The sequence below is a fragment of the Excalfactoria chinensis genome, chromosome 2 (assembly GCF_039878825.1).
Source record: "Excalfactoria chinensis isolate bCotChi1 chromosome 2, bCotChi1.hap2, whole genome shotgun sequence".
NCBI classification, from domain to species: domain Eukaryota; kingdom Metazoa; phylum Chordata; class Aves; order Galliformes; family Phasianidae; genus Excalfactoria; species Excalfactoria chinensis.
In genome coordinates, this window is record NC_092826.1 from 15,260,058 (window position 1) to 15,281,770 (window position 21,713).

Genomic DNA, 21,713 nt, shown 5'->3' on the forward strand with positions numbered 1-21,713 from the left:
TGAGCCTAGTAACTGCTCAGTGTATGTCTGTAAGTGTTCTTTCATCTTTTTTGAGCTCATTAGCTGTAATAAGCTTCCTGATTCTGGGTCACTCATTGAAGTGGAAAATTCACAGGATATGATTATATTTACCTGTTCAAGGTTTTCTGATATTTAGAGACTGATGAGAAGGGTAACTGTAGCTAGTGTTTCAACATTATTCTGTGGGCATTTTGAAAATCTTGTAACTCAGACACATGAAACACCTCAGCACATTTCTTTACTATATCTTAAATGTTAGCTTTCCCCCTTAACAGGTAGTGCAGGCTACAGAAAGATTAAATAGGCAATAAATGCCCATAGTAATAAGAGACAAATGAAGTGGTGTTTGCTTTGATAAAAAGTTTTAAAAGCTATCATTTGGTAATTAATTAATATTTTATTTTCTCTAATTCTGATTTTTTTTTTCATTTTTCATATTAATTTAGAGAATGATAATGAAGGTGATGAAAATTGTATTTGTAAATATTTTTAAAACTGAAAATAACACTGCACAATTTACTGCAATATAAACTTGAGTAAGAACAGAGTGCAGGCAGCAGATAGAAACAAATACTGAAAATAAAACAAACAAACAAACAAACAAAAAACAAAAACATAGTAATTGTATAAAGCAAATACTTAATGAAACAAAATAACAAAAATAAGAACAGGATATATATAAGGTTTAAATTAATCCCATAACTTTATTTTAATTTTCCTTCTATAGTAATATACTATGACATGATATCTCAAAGAAAATGATTGTACTGCTGAAAGGAATGAGTTTTAGCAGTGGGATAAATTGGGAACAGTTTCATTTCAAAAAGTGAGATCTCTTTAGTGTTAAGTGCAGTATTTATCACTCAGCAGGAAATCTATTATGCAGGTTGGAGTTACCTGATGCATTTTCCTATCTGTGGATTTTACACAGTAGTGGGACTTTCAGTGTCTATGAGTTTAAAACTAAAATAAAACCAGAATCTTACAACCATATGACAAGATGAGCTTCAACTTTTTGTAAGGAAAAAAAAAAAAAAAAAAAAAAAAAGTTGATTTGATTTAATCTAGAAATTTAAATCTTCTGATTTTCTGAATGCTAAATATGATTTTGTAATATATTTCAATATTATTATATAATTATATTTCATTAGATTAACAGAGTTTTCTAACTTTTTTTCCATAAATAATAAGATTAATTGAAAGCAGACCATGACTTCTAAATAAAATTTAAAATTATATGATTTATTAACATAAAGGGCGGGTCTGACTCTCATCAGAAGATTCTTAATGCTCAGCATTTCTTAATATTTGGAGGTGTCTTTCAGTGTCAAATCTCCTGTTTCAAAGGATATCTAGTGGACAGGTTTCTTTTATTGCTGCTTATTACACCTAAGTCTAGTGTAAAAAAAATAAATTTTGATGTAAATTTATTTTGTTTTTCTCTTTAACAATATGCAAGCATTTTTCAGACAAGTACAAACTGTTGTAATCTTGAATGAATAGTTTTGAAGGTAACCTTTTGATTACCTTGTCTCTACCTCTGCATATTTTTTGTGTTTTTGAAGGACTATGGAATAATCTCTGTACTTTGCTCCTGTACGTATGCTGCTCTTTCGGAGAGTACAGATTAACTTTAAATATGACAAGATGTCAGTAACAAAACACAGGTTTTATTATTATTATTATTATTATTATTATTATTATTATTATTATTATTTCATAAAAATCTGCTTTCTTTAAGATTTCAGATGAGTTCTATCAGTTGCTCTGTTAAACAACCTAAATCATTATATCCTTCATATAGTGCTTCATAGAACATATTCAAAGACATTTTTTTCAATATTAATAATTACAGTCTTATTAGTATACAATTATAGCTGAGCACTCTGGATTTTTGAATGCACTGAGCAACAGTTATATTCCCTCCTACCACATAAATCATATGAATTTTACCACAGTCAGTCAACAGTGTCTTACATCCAAGAAGTAAGTGCTATTTTAAAAAGTTGCTAGGTTCACTTTGCATAGGTTCAAGCTTTTTATACTGTACTAATAACTTTGTCACATATCTTAAATTACAACAAAGTAATTAAGAGAGGCAGAAAAACATAATTATTTTTTGTTTGAAAATTCTCTAATTTCCAGGCACACTGGGTGAATTATTCATACTGGGTGTGGATTCTATTTTAATTTCACTGCACTGATAGCATAATCATACTCCTAATTATAGAGATAGTAAATATGAGAGAAAAGAATACATATTTCTGTAGAAAATTCTATTGGCACACTAGGTACGAATTAAAACTTTTTATTGCATCACATTTTGCAGCACATGAAAAGAAGATATTTTGTGTGGGAATAAGGAAGTTACAGGGTTACTGTTATTATTATACTATTATTATTATTATTATTACTATTATTGAGTACTATTCTTGCTCTTTAGCCCTTGTTCAAATGCTTACAATTATTCCTTTAAAGCTGTTGCTATTACTCACTGATGTGATAAGCGTTGGAGAATTCTAAAGAGAAACCCATTGCAGGACATTCCTTTGCACCAGCCACAGAGCTGATAAAATTTACATTGTGCTTTTCTTAAAGAGCTGGTTAAACAGTATTGCTGTTTTTCACTGTTCTCTTCACCACTGCTTTCTCTCTACCAATGTTACCTCACACACATAAAGGTCTGATTTTAGAATTTGAGTCACTGTCCTGGGATCTTCCATGTCTCCCTCTCTTACAAAGGGAGAGAGATGGTGAACATCCCACTGACTTTCTGCTCCCCCCTGGATCTGTGAGAAACTCATTACAGTAAGGAAGATAAAAAATAATCAGATATTGTCATTACCAGTGAGGTTTGGTGCCTTCTTTTTGTACTGACAGAAGATGTTCTCCTTGCAAAACTAACAATTGTGCATGCTTCTGTGCATACTACAATGAGAGCAGTGGTGACAGCGACTCTGTGTTCTTATATGTATGAGTGGGAAATGAAGATCTGCAGTGTGCTCAGGTAGCTCACCCTCATTTCCTCCACGAAAGACGCAGGAAAATAAAGGACTATGAACATTTGAAGTATAATTTAGCTACCTTGGGAGGCTTTCTTGGGAAAATAAAAGGTATTAATATAATAACTTGAAATCACTGACTCACAAAGTTATCTTAGGCAGGATTCCTTTGCTTATCAGGAATCATCTTCAAAACAAGTTGATCTAGGTACTTAAATTCTCATCATAATCAGTAGAGACTTTATGGAGTCCATTAATTTGATTGTGTAGTCTGATATGTATGACTAGGTGCAATTGAATTTATTGTTCAGCATTCCACTGACAATAATAGGAAACTTGCTGTTAGGTCACTCTAAACACCTACATTTAATAAAAACCTGTTTTCCTCACCTCATTTGTAAGCAGATGAAAGCAGAATGGATGTCATTATAGAAACATAAAGATGACATAACACTCTGGATTGCATTCAGTAGTTGAAGGATGCTGGATAAACTAGTCAGAAGATATGCAATTAAGACTGAAAAGAAAATCTGCTGATGCATAAACAAAATATAGATGTCTACAAATTTGGCTTAAATCCTATATAACAATGTAAGTGAGTTAAGACTCTAGGGGGACACAGAGAAGCAATGCCTGAAATCAACTTTTATATGTATGAGAATAACTACTATGAACAACCAGCTATTTCATGGTGCGTCATAGAATCATACAATAGAATGATACAATGGCCTGAGTTGAAAAGGACTTCAAAGAACATCTAGTTCCAACTCCTCTGTTATGTGCACGGTTGCCAGCCACTAGATCAAGCTGCCCAGAACCCCATCCAGCCTTTCCTTGAATGCCTCCAGGGTTGGGGCATCCACAACTTCTCTAGGCAGCCTGTTTCAACATGTCACCATCCTCAGAGAGAAAAACTTTTTCCTTAAATCTGAACTAAATCTGACTCAGTTTAAAACCATTCCCCCTTTTCCTATCATTACTTAACCATGTCAGTTTTACTTACAACAGAAGTTCATTTTGGCAGTATGATGCCTTTATAAAGTTGTATCTCGATATACAATCAAAGAATCTTTAATTTAGAAAAACTCATTAGATGGGAAAAAAAAAATAAAATTGTGAAGTAATATTCAGACTTTCCAATTAATTATGCTTCCAGCTGTCACTGAACACAAAGTGCCACACAAGGTCTTTGGGACTTATTTCCATCTCTTCTTTGAAGTAATCATTAATTTCTTTCCATATGATAAAGAGCTCGGGAACAAGACTTCATGCTAACAAAGGTTAGAAAAATTACTCGAGTGGAAGTGATTGGATTTGAAATATTTCATGGTAAATCCATATTTATGTGACTGTATTTGCTGACCATACAGTTGTCAAGATTAACATACTAACTCTCTATACCTCTATCTAACTTTCTATACCTTCTATTTATTTCCATTGAAACTACAACAGATACAAAGAACACAGTTTTGATCTCATCTATAAAAACTGTTTCTTAACATAGTAAACACCATTACCTATGCATTTTCTTTTTGTCAGTGATGGACAAGAACCAGCATACTGCATTTATAAAAAACTGCACCAGCAGAAGTGGTCCACTGTTGCTGTTGCCCCTGCACCACACACCACTCACTGTGCTATCAATTACAAATGTTCAGCAAGACTCAAGAAAGTCAGCTGGTGCAATTTTTTTTCTGCTTGGAGGAATTCAGTTCCTTACCTTGGCTTTGTATATGCTTCTATGTCAGGTGTTAATATTAGACTGCCTCTCTGCTGCCATCTGTGACACAGCAAGAAAATATAACAATATTGGTGGGAAGGTTCAGCCCCTACTGCCATACTACTGATATTCATGATATTCATCTGTGTTACCATAAGGTGCCAAAAGGACATTTTTTTTTTTTTTTGAGTATAAAATTAAAGCATTCAGTGTTAAGGACCCCCCTCCTGAAAATTTTGTAAGGTAAGGCATTACTGTTGTCTAATATTCAATACAAAGAATATAGTACATTCTGTCTGAGAAAGACATGAAACTTTTTTTTTTTTTTTTTTTTTTTTTGCTTAGCAGAGGAAATTTTAATACTTTGCTGAGATTCTTTATTTGTTTCAAAGTAATATCTTTCTTGTTTGCTCTAATTTGTCATATGAGAGAGGGATGATTATTTATGATAAGATGGTAGCAGCATGACCAACAATTTTTTGGAAATGTGGGATACTGATTAATTTTACAAATACTAGCTAACAAAAGCAGACATCAGTACTGAAAACAGGATGAGATCCATGGAGTGAAAAGATGAAGTAAGCTAAAACCAAAGAGCACGTAAATTAAAATTATGAAGTCACAAAATGTAACAGAAAATTATATGTTGCTAACTTGATAAGAGGCGACACAGGCCTTTCCTGATTATTAATGACTGGGAGGGAGAAACTGAGTGTTGAAGGTTGTGCTTTGAGCCATTATCTAGCAACTGTTTATTAAGCTTCAAGAAATAACTAATACTGGTTTTCTGTGTGTAGTGATATAAGATGAAACCCAAGAAAATAAACTCAGACCAGAAATATACAGTTTTTCCTGGGCATGAAGTACTTGTCTACTTTGTGCAATATACATTTGTGAATACTTATTACCTAGTGCATCTGTCAAATTATCACCATTTCCATCAGCAGGAGCTACAAGAAATAGTATGCCAAATTTCCTTGTTACATGCAAATCAGTATGAAGACATTCAGTCAACAATAAAATCTCACTGTTTACAAGAATAATTTATTAAAACAGAAGAACTCCTTTCTCCAGTAGTTTTGCATGCTAAGATAAATTATGCTATTGAAATTAGATTATTTTTTTTTACATTCACATTTTACCATCCATTTCTGTGATTTTCAGTGATTGTTTTTTGAATTCTTTTTGATGTTTTTTTTACATCCATACATCTGTTCTTTTTCTACTGAAATTTCTTATTACCTTTTCTTCTAACTTTGCTTATCATGAGTGCAGATTATTCAGCATGATTGTTTAAGTTTGGGACAGATGGCGCCGTTCAGCCTGGAGAAGAACGTGGGGTGATGGCAGCCTTTCAATATCTAAAGTGAGGCCATAAGAAAAACCAGGGTCTGTTGTGTTAGGACATGAGAAAATGACTTCTAACTATGAGAGGGAGTATTTAGACTACAAGGAAAATATTTTTTTACAGATAGGGAAGTGATGCATTGGAACAGGTTACCCAGAGATGTGGTGAGTGCTCCATCCTTGGAGACATTCAAAGTCAGGCTGGGCTGGGTTCATCACAGGAGAGCTGGAACTTTAAAACTTCCTTTCAATTTGAATGGCTCTATGATTCTATGAAAATATGTTATCAACAGAAATACAAGGAGTAGCTGTCACAGATAACAAAAGAGTTTTTGTTTCATACTGGGGTAGTATACAGACAGTATCCAGAATAGTTGGATTTTGGTCTGATTGTTAATTTCAAAGGAGGAAGGAAAGAAAGACACCAAATATGTGATTAAATACTTATTGCATTCCACTTTTTTTCTCTGTAAATGGCAAAAGATAAATTTTATTTAATAATTACTCTATTTACAAATTCCTCAGTACAGCTAAGTAATTATTCTGTTGTGGAAAATTTGATTAACTTTTTTTTTTTTTTTTCCTCAAAAATAATTAGCAAGCCCTATTGTTTATTCACTGTCCAGAGACCTGTGTTCTGCAGTTAAATCAATACTCCAATTTTAGTGCAAAAAAACAAAACAAAACAAAAAAAAACAAAAACAAAACAATAGCAATAAAGCTTTAAAATCAATGTATTACACAGATTAAACTTAATGATAAACTACTTTAAAACATTTAAGTTTACCTCCTGTTTTATTGGTTGCCACCATCTTTCTCGCAGTATATGTAGAAAGGGCTGACTACTTTTACCAGCGCTTTTTAATCAGTTTCTTTGCTATAAGCACTGGAGCATCAAGTAGGCAATATATGCAAATTAAATTTTTCTATATGTAAAATAACATTAATTCTCCAAAATGCTGCTAGCAATTTGTGTTACTATGAGAGCGGTCTTCCAGGTCATATGATCTTGTTAAGTGATATTTTAAACTAACTTTGAAAGTATATAAAATTTAGTTTAAAAATAAAGTAACTTTAAAAGATTAAGCACAGAACAAAAAGTTTGGATTTAAGATTAACTTTGGAAAGAAAAGAAGGCTGAAAAGGAAAGGCTAGTTTAATACAATTCTTTCAACATCTAATCTTTACAATGAAATGTCTCTTCACATCTTTTACTTAGATTACATTTATCATGAAATCAGAAATTAAATCTGTATGAATTTATTTCCAGATATGACTTTGATATTATGTCCTCTTTAGGGCTGCCAGGAATCTGAGAGTCATGGAGAAATTCCTGCTTGCAATCAGTTCTTTTGACTCTTCAAGTGCAAGAATTGCAGGAAGAGTATCCACTCTTCTCCAGAAGGAGAAAAAATCAGATGGACAGAGAGTCAGGAATGCACTTTCCATGAGGTTTTGTCCAAAACTTATAAAGTCATTGCACAGAATGTTTATTTGCATAACCAGAAGATAGAAGCAAGATGTCAAAATACCACTGAGATCAGAAATTTATTATATGAATCCAAATAATCTGATTCCCCTGCATGTTTGGCAGCACTACTGTGTGTGAGAGTTATTAAATATGGCAGGCTTTCTGTCCCAGGGAGGATTTTTAATTCATTCTATGATGAAATTCCAAATGTCCTTTCTTGTTTTTATGTCTACTTCAATTGCCCAGATGTTTGTAACATCTGAGTGATTGCTCTTCTCTGGCTATACAAGCAAGGAGGCACTTTAAATAAACTGATAAAAGGCACCTAAGAGGAATAAGAGAAAAGTACTGAAATATCCTTAGAAGGTAAACGGGGATAATATTCTGAATGTATTTCAGCTGACTTGTTGAAGCTAGACTTTTATTACATAGCTGTAGTATTAATGTTTTTAAAACAGAAACACAAGTTTGTTTCCTGTCCAGAAGTTATGAAAAACAAAATAAACAAACAAACAAACAAAAAATGTAAACTAATACTTAATGGTACACAAAAATCCAGTGTTTTTTGGAAAAGTGTCTATCTTCATCATCTTCATCTGTTGGATGGCAGAGTGTATTAGGTTTATGTTACATCTTTTAAAGTTCCTCAAAGATTAATGACAATACTGAAGTTAATGCCTTTTTGATTTTAGTTATCAGAGATGGCTAAATTTTTTCTGTTGCAGAATGTGAAATACATTTTTAAAATGAATGTTAATGACAAAAAATATTTATTTCAATGTATTTATCAAACTACTGTGAATGTTTTTGTTGGACATCATCCAGTTTTTGTGTTGGTTATTTGCAATTCAGCTCTTCAAGACAGAGTCTGTGTGAACATGAGTAATCCTTTCCATTTCCTAGACCTCAGACTGTTAAAATAAAAAACATTCTTAATGTCGACACAAGAAGCAGAATCTGTTCTTCCTCTTCCACCTTCCACAGCTGAGACATAGAAAATACTAAAATCTTTATGAACATTTCTGGACAATACCAGAGAAATTATTCTTTGGAGGAAAAATAGTACTTTCTTAATGTTCTTCACATGCAGTGGTAACTAATTTGCAGTAATGGTTGGTGATCTACACCAGCTCCAACCAGTTCTATAAAATGTTGGGGAGCAGAAGCAAATAAGAAAGAGTTTTACACCTGGGGAAGAACAACCAAGTTACAAGCTGATTTGTTGAAAAGAAACTCTTCAAAGTAGGACCTTGGTGTCCTTCTACCTTACCTAGTAGAAGGCTTATGGTAAGAGCTGCTGTTCAGTAGAAAGATGGAAGTATAAAGGATTCTTTGATTATTGAGGAAAATAGTCATGGGACTCTATATGAATAGAAGATAATTTCTGAAGCAGTAGCAACAGTAATGCCTTCTATCTGGCATGGATCCCTGTCTCATTACAAAGTACTATGAAGATGCAGAATACTTCTCATGCTCTATGCTTTTAGAGTTGCTACTTTTATGCGCAGTTTTCACATTGAGCACAGAAGGAAAATGAAACTCAGAAAGTAAGAGTTTATAGTATGTTGGGAATGGACACCAATGAATGTCCTTAGTGTAAAAATCAACTCTTTTCTCAAAGCAATGCAGGGAAAGTATGCAAACTGCTGGACGTGATGGAGGCAGATTAAAAAGTGGAGAGTAGGAAGGAAGTAAATCCAATATATTATATTAAGTGCTAAGAAACTACTGAATATATAATGACAAACCACAGAAGCAAGTGTTTTCTCAAACAAGAGTACAAGGGAGAATAAGAAAACAAGAGGGATAAACACACAGGCACCATAAAATCTAAGATGATGTAAGATAGCAGAAAAAGAATCCAGGGCAACAGAAATGAACTAGAAAAATATTTCTTCCTGACTTATGATCTCCATGAAAATGACTTTTTGCTCCATGTTGTCAAAGACAATGGCAGATCAAAGAATAGAAACAGAAAAAGAATTTGCAGAAAAATGTGAAGAGGAGAAAAAACAAATGAGCAGTTCTGATGGATCCTGAACAGAAGAGGGACACCAGCTGGAGGGTGGGAACACCTTTGCAAATGGGTAGACTGTAGACAAACACAAAAAAGGAGATGAACAGAGATGATGAGACAGTTTGAGATAAGACTGACTTTGCTTGAAGACATACAGTTGTGAAAGAGATGTAAGATCAGTTTATCAAAATAAATGTATATAGATCCTATGAGCAACTCATCTTCCATTTTCTCAGTATGCTTTTTAAATAAAAGATAAGAAGTACAAAATAATTCTTAAAAAGAAGCAGGCAAGTACTTTAGTATGTTGTTAGGGTGCACATCAAACACAGTACAGTCATCTTACAGTGATGACTGCAGTCAACAGAGTAAATTAAACAAAAGTTGTGGAGAGCTTGGAAGGAGAGAGATGTGGAAATATATTATGAAACAGTATAGTTGAATGATCAGGAGCAAAAGAAAAAGCAAAAGACTATCCTGTACTGGCAGCATAGTTATGACACATGCAAAAGCAAGGAGTACAGATTTGGAATACTGCTTGTCTTGATGAAAGGCAATGAAAATTGAATAAGGAGATAAGGAATGAACTGATGTTACTGATGTTTACTGTAAACACAGGCTGTGTGACCGCACAGTCACTCAAAGAATAGCTGAAATCAGGAAGAGTAGTGGTGTTTTATGGTTTCACGATACATTACTCCACATAAGACTGATGAGATTAAAACAACTGAATTTTGACATCTAGTAGGAAACCGTAAAGAGAACTTTGAATCACACTACCTGTCAAGAAAATGCTATCGCATCTTCACACTTAATTCAGTAACCATTTCTCTTTTCTAGTGTAATTTAATCTTTTCAAATTCTTTTTCTCATGCTTTTAATGAAGTCTTCCATTTAATGAAAAAGGTTTGCAAGTAAATTTTGTTCTGAATACTATCTGTGAATTCTGGATGAAAAACGGTCATTAAAGTAGACCTTAACAACAGATTTCTGGAAAAGAAGCTGATATATGTAGAGACATAGCTATTTTAAATGTCTTTTCAATGACTGTGTTTGGAGGAAGAGCAATCATATGATCAGCTTAGTTATATTTAGTTTCACAAAAACTTTATTCCAAAATATTTCTGAAATCCTAAATAAAATAACCAAGGTTCAACAATAAATAATGAAAACTGACATAAAATTGGTAATGAGGAAGAGACATGTAGAAAGTGATAAATAAAATAAACTCTTAGCAGTGAAGGCTAAGAACAAATGCAAGTGTGTAGTCACTGATGTGAAAATGTATTTTCTAAGATAACTGGCGGGAAAAAAAAAAAAAAAAAAAAAAAGGTTAAAATTTATTACACATACAGATGAGGCAAAGAAACCCCAAATGACATTATAGGAAGAACTTCCATTCCCTCTTTGTCTTACATATCTACAATATACCGATAATAAACTAGTAATTACACTTCATACAAGGAATATTTTCTCATCACTGAAGGTAAATAAAAAAAATGTGAGATTAAAAAAAATAAAAATGTGTCTCTCTTCTGTTGTCAGGAAAACTTACTTCACAGTGTAACAATTTGATGTATAAAATCCTAAAAGACTTTTGTTTCTTACTTCAGAGAAAAGATCTCTGTACATTTAAATGCTCAGCACAATGACATATTTGTGAATGTGCCATAAAGAAGATGATTTAATTAGCTCAAATATATACGTGTGTATAATTAGAGAAATGACATCTCATTTGTTTGTAGTTTGTTATGAAGTATAATTCATGTTTCTATAAAATAGCATGCTGAGCAGCTGCTTCTCTCTATTGATGAAATCTCCCTGCTTGTGGATGTTGCTTGCTGAGCATAGCTGAGGAAGAGATGTTTCTGGGGCATAAAAGGCAAAGAAGGAAAACTGATCTTATATTTCAGGGATCAGTTGTCTGGCTGTAGACATACAGTTAGACTGCAAAGTTAGCAGAAACAAATATATATATATATATATATGTGTGTGTGTGTGTGTGTGTGTGTGTGCTAAGGACATAGCACAATTAATAATTGCTGTAACAGAGATTTAGGACTCAGAACAAGAGTATAGAAAAACCTGTGAGTACACACTGAGTGAATGTTTTTTCTAATTATACTTGTTTCATTATTATTTTTTTTTTTCTTTCTTAGAAAATGTTTTCTGTGTAAAAAAATAATTGCTAGCAGTCCAAAAAAATCTATCTCTTGGATGTGGGAACTATTTAAAACATTTGGGGATATTCGTATAAAAGAGAATCCACTGGCAGCTCTGTCCTTCATTCTTAATCCACTTGGGGATCCAAGCTGTCCATTGTTCACCTTAATATTTCATTTAAATATACACAAGTGCTTTTTTTGTTTTTTGTTCGTTTGTTTTTTGTTTGTTTTTTCTTGTTACAAATGCACAATACAGCTTCTTTACATGAGATAATACAGTGATGTAACAGGTGGCTATTTCACATTCAGCCTTTAAATACACAGTTTTCATAAAATAAAATTAATGTTTAGAAAAACTTTCTTCATAATAGACTTTCAGCATTCTACATGATGAACTGGGTATGAGCAGCAGAAGGTTTATGGATATAATCTGTAGCAGAACTGCACAAAAACAAAGGAAGTCATTAACTATGCTGTGGCTTCTCATCATTTATACAAAGAAAAAAAGAAGGAACCAGTGCAAATATGTTGTCTCATATGAAGTCATAGATGTTATCTACATCTATTTATTTGCAAAGACACTACCATATGATGTCCTTATATAGTGTATCATATCATCATAGTATCATAGTATCGTGCGAGTTGGAAGGGACCTTAGAGATCATCGAGTCCAACTCCTGGGATTCGAGCCCTCTGTGTAGCAGCGTGGCAGTTCTGCCACTTGCACCACAGAGGGGATTCGAACCCGGGCCCCCGGAGTTGCAAGTGGCAGTTCTTCCACCGTGCGCCACCGGGGGCACACGAAAGAAAACACACTTGTTATGGCTGTTTTTCATTTAGTTGCTGTTTCTATTTCTATTAAAATACAGTCTTCATACCTCTAGACTCAGTGTTTGGTGAGAATAATATTGATAAATATATAGAAACCATGAACTGAAATGAGATATTTTAAAGTAGGTGATTTGTTTATTTAATTATTTTCTAACAAACTTCTCTTTGTTTGTTTGTTTGTTTGTTTTAGGATTTATTTATACCTGTGGTGGAACTTTAAAAGGACTGAATGGCACTATAGAAAGCCCTGGCTTCCCATATGGATATCCAAATGGTGCAAATTGTACATGGGTTATAATAGCAGAAGAAAGAAACAGAATACAGATTGTCTTTCAGTCTTTTGCTCTTGAAGAAGAATATGATTATTTATCATTATATGATGGACATCCTCATCCTGCAAACTTTAGGACAAGGTAAATAATAAAATTGTATGAGGATACAATTAATCTTAAATGCCTTTACATTGTGAATTATTTCTTATTTAGATTACAAGGTATGCTTTCTCCTTATTCAATATTCTAATCTATTTATGTTGTGTTTAAAATCTATTTCAAGTGCTGAAAGTTAGCCTTCGTAAGTTACTGTCACTACAGTATACAATTATGGATAAGTGAATGTAAAGTGAAAATGAGGCAGTAGAAATATCAGTCTACATGATCTGGTGGAACTTCTGAAATTTTTGTAACAAGAGGATCACTAGGGAGATCAGAAAAAGATAATTCCTTTTAAAGCAGAATTATTTTTTTTTTCTTTGTTGTGTGTGTTTATGTTTGTGTAAGCATCTTCTAACAAAGGGATCAAAAGAGTGAAAAATTATTTGAAAAATCAAGAGCTCCCAGAATATAATTTTATTAGTGCATCATTCAGAGTCATGACACAGATGTCCACTTCTGGAAAGCTGTAGTTTGATGGATATACAATACATTTTTAATAGCAATGTAAATTGCATTGTTCATATATTTACTACATATGTTTATTGTGATAAATAATGCAGCATGTATTCTTATTCAGGGAACATCTGGTTTCATTTTATTTTGCATAATGCTGCTCAAATAAAGGGATCACAGAGTCACAGAATCAATTTGGTTGGAAGGGACTTGATGGGCAGGGTTGCCAACCACTAGATCGGATTGCTACTAGATTAATCATGCCTTGAAAGTCTACAGGGATGGGATATCCATAGCTCCACTGGGCAACCTGTGCCAGTGTCTCACCACCCTCTGAGTGAAGAATTTCCTTCTAACATCTAATTCAAATCTCCCCTCTTTTAGTTTAAAGCTTTTTCTCCTTGCCCTTTCACTATCTGCCCAATGAAAAAGTGAGTCTTCCTTCCACTTATAAACTAACTCCCTTCAAGTACTGCAAAGCCACAGTGAGGTCTCTTCAGAGCCTTCTTTTCTCTAAGATAAACAAGCCCTGCTCTTCCATTCTTCGTAATGGAAGGACTTCCATTCCCACTGAGGATAAGGAAAAGGTGGAGGTCCTGAATGCCTTCTTTACGTCTGTCTTTAAAACTCATACCAGTTATCCTCAGGGTGCTCCTCTCTCTGAACTGGTAGTCACAGCTGGGGAGCATGCTAACCCCCCTGTGATTCTGGAAGAAACGGTCAGAGACTTACTACTCCAACTGGACTGACACAAGTCCATGGGGACAGATGAGATCCACCTGAATGTGCTGAGGGAACTGGCAGAGGTGATAGCCAAGCTGCTTTCCTTCATCTTTCAGTGCTCCTTGTTCACTGGTGAGGTCCCAGAAGACTGGAGGCTTGCCAATGTGACTCCCATTTACAGAAAGGGTTGTAAGGAGGATCTGGGGAACTACAGGCCTGTTAGCCTGACCTCAGTTCCAGGGAAGGTTATGGAACAGATTGTCATGAGGAAGATCATGCAGCATGTGCGGGATGGCCAGGGGATCAGGCCTAGCCAGCATGGGTTCATGAAGGGCAGGTTCTGTTTGACCAACTTGTTCTCCTTTTATGATCTAGTGACCCATCTGCTGGATGAGGGAAAGGCTGTTGATGTGGTCTACCTAGACTTCAGCAAAGCCTTTTATACTGTCTCCCACAGTATTCTCCGGCAGAAGCTGGCAGCCCGTGGCTTGGATGGGTACACTCTCGGCTGGGTAAGGAGCTGGCTGGAGGGCCGGGCTCAGAGAGTGGTGGTAAATGGAGTTAAATCCAGCTGGCGACCAGTCATGAGTGGTGTTCCCCAGGGGTCGGTGCTGGGGCCTGTCCTCTTCAATATCTATTGAATTCAATATTGATGACCTGGATGAGGGCATTGAGTGCACCCTCAGTAAGTTCGCAGATGACACTAAATTGGCTGGGAGTGTGGCTCTGCCTGGGGGTAGCGAGGCCTTACAGAGGGATCTGGACAGGCTGGAGAGCTGGGCTGAAGCCAATGGGATGAGGTTCAACAAGACCAAATTCTGGGTCCTGCACTTCAGCTACAACAACGCCAGGTGACGCTATAGGCTTGGGGCGGAGTGGCTGTAAGACTGCATAGAGGAAATGGACCTGGGGGTACTGATTGATGCTCGGCTGAACATGAGCCAACATTGTGCCTAGGTGGCCAAGAAGGCCAGTGGAATCCTGGCTTGTATCAGAAACAGTGTTGCCAGCAGGAGCAGAGAGGTGATTGTTCCCCTGTACTCAGCACTGGTGAGGCTGCACCTCGAATACTGTGTCCAGTTTTGGGCCCCTCACTGCAAGAAAGACATTGAGACCCTGGAACGTGTTCAGAGGAGGGCAACAAAGCTGGTGAGGGGTCTGAAGCACAGGCCATACGAGAAGAGGCTGAAGGAGCTGGGAATGTTCAGCCTGGAGAAGAGGAGGCTCAGGGGAGAACTCACTGCTCTCTATAACTTCCTGAAGGGAGACTGTAGTGAGCTGGAGGTTGGCCTCTTCTCTCGTGTCATTAGTGATAGGACCAGAGGCAATGGTTTCAAGCTACAGCAGGGGAGATCCAAGCTGGACATTAGGAAGTACTATTTCTCAGAAACGGTGGTCAGGCACTGGAATGGACTGACCAGGGAGGTGATGGAGTCACAACCCTGGGGGTGTTCAAGGAAAGACTGGATGTTGTGTTGAGGGACATGGTTTAGTGGGAGCTATTGGTTATAGGGGAATGGTTGGACTGGATGATCTTTTAGGTCTTTTCCAACCTTGGTGATTCTATGATTCTATTCTAACAGTAAATAATAAAGGGAAGAGTTTTCATATTGCAATCACTGACACATGTTATCTCCCATGATAAAATCTTGAATTAAGTCAACGCATAGATTTTTGAAATCTGAAACTATTATTTCTTAGTAATCTGCCTTCACAGAATCTGCATAGTACAGCATTTGACAATCCGAATTTATAAACACAACCTTGATGAAAAGGTCTCAGGGACATGCTAATCAAGCTAATTGCCTCTCATAACATTTGATTGTTAATTACTGCAAAAATATTCTTTGCCTATATCCGACTCCATTGTAAGCCAAAGCAGACCATATGAAAATGAATCATGTTTCTAATGGTTTCTATCAATTATTTTTAAGTCCTCTATGGATTTCAATTAATTATATGAAATAAAAATCTATTTAAATTTAGAATTTAAAAATAATTTTCTATATAAAGTGATTACATTCACCAACCAAAAAGGAAGAAAATCAAGTAAACCCTTTTATCAGGAAAAACAAAACAAAACCGACAATAGAGATGATAGAAAAAATGTTATTCAGTGGATAAGCAAAGTAATTTTATTTATGTATTTCCAAAAATAAATCCTTCATAATTTACTATAATTATATCAGTTTCCAGATACCAATACAGTGTTCCATGACTTAATCTTGGTGTGTGTGAAAAGACTGTAGTTTTGGATATGGATAGGGGAAAAATTGATTATCTGTTTTATCATTTAAATGAAGAACATTTCTTTCTTTATTCCTCAAATATAAGCTTGAAATGTATTTCTACTTTTTTTTTTTTTTTTTCTTTTCTTTTCTTTTAATATCTTATAATCACCTTAGAGAAAGTTAAAGAAAGTTCTCAATGAAATTTTAAACACCCTGGAAAAAAATTCAGTCTGGTTTCTATTTGCCTAATAGTGCATTTTTGAGATATTGCTTTATATAAATTGTAATAAACAATACTCTGATAGACTTTTGCTTTTGGGTATATATATATACCTTGAAGCTGCATTGTCCAGCCTTATGTAGAAGACTTCAAGAAATCTCAGCAGATTTCTTCTATGAAAATTTCTTCTCTGAAATGTGATACTCCAAGCATAGAAATACATTTACATGTGTGATAAAATGTTGAATTCTCAGAACATAATCTAAAAGACTTTTTCATGATGGACTTCTCTTAGTGATGTTTGGTAGAAATTATTTTGTATGAAGAAGGAATATTTTATTTTGAAATGACCTTTTTTAAGAGGGAAGCAGTGCAGATACTCTCACATAGAAGTGTCTTATTAAAACTGTAAATGTACATAGTTACTTCTGCAAGAATAGTTCTAGTTAATTCTTAATATTTAAGGATATTAGAGAAACATTATCTTAAACTTTTTGGAATAGTGGTACTACACTGAGCAATTTATGCATCACAGAATGGTGTTACCAACTACACTGTCAAGCAAGCTATATAGGAAATTGAGAATAATATTCTAGTTATCATAGTATCGTGCGAGTTGGAAGGGACCTTAGAGATCATCGAGTCCAACTCCCGGGTTTCGAGCCCTCTGTGTAGCGAAGTGGCACTTCTACCCCTGCGCCACAGGGGGGATTCGAACCCGGGCCCTCCAGTGCCGCAGGCAGCAGCTTAAACCACTGCGCCACTGGGGGCACAGTTGTGCATTTATTGTTGTCATGGATAAACTACCTTTTGTTTCAACACTAATGGTTTTAGGAATGACTATCTATGTTTACCATCTATTAGAAAAAAGCATATATTTCATTAAAGAGCTTTGTACTTCCACACGCTAAATAGTTTGTCTCAGACAAGTTATGTTTTTCAGGGGCCCTTTATGTATATTAAAGTAAGAAAACTGGTTTCAACTACTCAATGACTATAAGTATCACTTATTTTAATGGAAATTTACAGAACTGAACTGTAAAGGAACTGAAGATGTAACTCAAAGCCCATGGAAATGATTGTGAAGATGTCCAGTGATTATATATGGAGTTCTGAAATAAACTGAACAAACACTTAGAATCTCTGATGTGTGAATGATAAATCTGTATAAAAAGTGGTGATGAGAATGATGCATTTTATTTATTTATTTATTTATTCTCAATTAGGGAAGATTATTCCTATATTAGATCCATTATGTATGACATTATGTATGACTTTCAAAAGTACAGGTTAAAAAGTTTAACTTGAGTGCTTTTAGACCCTTCTGCTCTATTTTGTTTATTTTATATGCTATTAAGACCAAGTTTATTTTCTTATTTTAAACTGGTTAAACAGAAGAACTCAGGTTCTTCTCCTATTCATATCTAAATTGGAATTCTTTTTTAAAATTATTTTACATTTCTTAATTCTGTTTTGACTAATTGACTAAATACACGATGTTTTGGAAAACATACAATCAAACAAACAAACAAAAAAACCTGAAATACAACCAGTTACTTTCCAAAAGGATTTTCAGATCAAGCTTGCAATGCAAATGGCTAAAACTCAACACTTAGTAACATCTCAACATGTACAAGTGCTATAGATATTTGCTCCACTATAACTCCACAGACTCCTTCAGTATCTGAAGTACTTACTCTTTCTTTCCTTACACTGGTGTGAGTAGAGCCACTTCCCACAATTTTTCCTCTTCTGGTTTCTTTGGGAACGAACTGATTTTCTTTGTCATGTCTGGCATGGTACTATGTTCTTTGGGAGAAATACAATGTTGCCAACTTAGCAATATTTCAGTTGTTCCTGAGTGGTGCTGCAAAGAGCCAAGAGCATTTCAGCTGCTCATACTGAGGACAGTGAGAGGGTTCATAGAAACTAGGAACTGGAAGGGATAGAATCAGGATAACAGACCTAATCTGGCATATGAGATTATGCAAGAATTATGAAACTCTGGAAAGCGGACTGGGGAAGCTAGCCACTGCTTAGGGTCTTCCTAGGCATTGATCAGAGGGTGGTGAGCAATTTCACTGTGTATATATATATATATATATATATATATATACACACATATATATGTATGTATATGCATGTATGTATGTATGTATGCATATGTTTATGTATATGATTATCAGATATTATCACCATTACTATTATTTTTTCTCTTCATTTTCTGTCTTGGTAAATAGTTTTTCTCTCAGCCTACAAGTTCTACTTTGTGTTTTTTATTCTCTTCCCCATACCACTGCAGGGTAGAACAGTGAGTGAATGTCTGTGCAATACTTAGCTGTCTGCCAGCTTGAACCACAGTACATATATATATATACATACATACATACATATATATATATATATATATATATATATTTTTTTTTTTTTTTTTTTTTTTCCTGAGTCCTCATGTTGCCTGTCAGCATATTATGGCCCAAATTCACCTCAAGTTACTGACTAGTACTAGATATCAGTTGACCCCAGTGATGTAAATTAAATATTTATTCAAATTATTATCATGGTTTTATCTTGATCAATGGATTTTTATATGATCATATTTAACAATTAATGAATATACTTATTAGGTTATGAATAAACTAATCGTAAATTACCAGATATTGAGTTGTCAAATAATTATGCATATGCCTATTTGGAAGAAGTAAAAAAAAAAATAATTAATTTTTATTTTTTGAAAAAAATATATTTCTGCAATTAAACTGCAAACAATGTGCTTATTATATCCCAAAAATTCTGTAAATAATACTCAATCTCTCTTTATTAACACAAGTTGTTTAAACAAGTCTCATTTTAATGAAAATATGGCAAAACCAACTGTAGAATTCTGGATATTTGCATTAATGACATTACACATATATAGATTTGTATACATCTCTCTTGCAACATAATTTCTAATTTTATTATATTTTTATACTTTCTGATCATTATGCTGTGAGTTATTCTACCTTACGTTTTGTCTTTCATAACTGTCATGACAGTAATAAAACATAATGAATGATAGTGTTCAGCTACAAATGCTTGAAAATTTAATGTTAGAAATTAATTTAAAAAATCAGTCTAAGCTGCTACACAATTTGCCATACAACACAAACTGGGCTATAAAAGTGTGTGCATGTTTTCCTGGTGAGCACACATTACAAAGTTGTTTAACTTTTTCTTTAACAGGCATGTTTGACTGTTAAATACTGGAGGATTTGTTGTCCTTATGTGAACCATGATGAGTGTATTTTTCTAGAATATCTATCTGTTATTTAAAGAAAATAAATGTTGCCATAAGTATATCTAACAAAAATAATTTGTAGATTTGGCTATTAGTGCATATCAGCAGTGCTATTACACAAACATTGTTTTTTTATTTGTATCTCACATATAGCAAATTTAATTTAAAAAGAAACAAGCAAAACAAAGAGATCAACAGCCAGAACACTCCCAGGAAACCATCAATGCCCTAGCAAGCCTGTAATTCACTTCAAAAGATCTTTCTTTATGAATCCTGGATCCAATTGTATTTCATCATACCCAGAGCTTCAAACACGTCTCTGTAAAATGCATAATTCAATAAAAGTTTGAACATAACCCTAAACAAAATGTCTTTTTGTTTTTATTGTTGTTGATGTTGTTCCACTAGTAACCTAGATCTTTTTTTAATGTCCAACTTTTATGTCTGCATCTTACCATCAACTCTTTTAAACACATTTTTCTGAAGCCAATGTACTTGAGTGGTTTATTTTACATGAAAACCCCTCAAAATTCATATTTTCTCAAGTAATTAGAATATGTTGTTTCAAGATGTTTTCAGTGATGAAAAGAAAAACATCCTGTAACAAAGTTTTATTTTTCATTTAACTGTGATTTGTATTATTTTGTTTTGTAGGTTAACAGGATTTCATCTTCCTCCACCTGTGACAAGTACAAAATCTGTATTCTCACTGCGCTTGACAAGTGACTTTGCAGTTAGTGCTCATGGGTTTAAAGTTTACTATGAAGGTAAGATGCTCTAAACAAATTAACTAATCTCATGTAAAGAGTTGTTCTTCATCTTGTTTAAAAGCTCCTTTTAATTAATGAAAGGCTGCAATGAGGTCTTCCCAGAGTCTTCCCTTCTTCAGGCTCAGTAACTTCAGCTCCCACAACCTTTCTTCATAGGTGAGGTGCTCCAGTCCTCTGATCAATCTCGTGATCCTCCATTGGACACACTCTAGTGATCACACACAATTCTTGTTCTGGGGGCACCAGACTTGGATGTAGTACTTCAGGTGGAGTCTCAAAAGGGCAGAGCAAAGGAGGACAGTCACCCCTTTCTCCCTGCTGACTGCTCTTCTTCAAAGAGCACATTCTTCCGGGCTACAAATGCACACCGCTGGCTTATGGCAAGATTTTCATCTTGAAGTCCTTCTCTGCAGGGCTGCTGACACTGAGTTTTTGTTTCAGTCTGTTCACATATCTGAGATTGCTCTGACCCAAGAGTAACATCTTGCAGTTGTCCAAGTGGAATCTCATTCAGTTCACATGATTTTGCTTTTCAAGCTTGTCCAGGCCCCATTGTACGACACCCCTTCCTTCTGTCACATCAACAGCATCTCAGCTTAGTATCATCTGAAAACATGCTGAGGGCACACCCAATCACACTGTTTATGTAACTGATAAAGATGCTAGAAGGAACTGCTCTCAAGACAGACTCCTGAGGGACAACAGTTGCCACTGGCCTCTATCTGAATATGGAGCTATTGACTGCAAGCCTTTGCCTATGTCCATTCAACAAATTCCTAATCTCTCTTAACACTTCATATCTTTCCAATTTAGAGATAAGTATATTTTGTGGGAGCACATCAAAAGCCTTGCAGAAGTCCAGATATGACTTCAGTAGGTTGTCTGTTGTTGACTGTTGCAGTAAGTCCATCATGGATGTCCACTGTCTTTCTCAAGAACAGTGAGCTCTTGGTGAAGCCATGCTGTCTGTCTTAGATCACCTCCTTGTCATGCATGTATCTTAAAAAAGCCTCTAGGAGGATCTGTTC

At 34.7% G+C, this 21,713-nt stretch overlaps 1 protein-coding gene across 5 annotated transcripts in view; it reads left to right on the forward strand.

Moving 5' to 3' along the window:
• The window catches only part of CSMD3 (CUB and Sushi multiple domains 3), a 496,245-nt gene that overhangs the window by 58,936 nt on the left and 415,596 nt on the right, over positions 1-21,713 (forward strand). For all 5 annotated transcript variants that reach the window (XM_072330149.1, XM_072330150.1, XM_072330151.1 and 2 more), the window contains exons 2-3: positions 12,765-12,987; positions 20,570-20,682. In XM_072330149.1, coding sequence (XP_072186250.1) covers positions 12,765-12,987; positions 20,570-20,682 — 336 coding nt within the window. The remainder of the gene's footprint in view (positions 1-12,764; positions 12,988-20,569; positions 20,683-21,713) is intronic.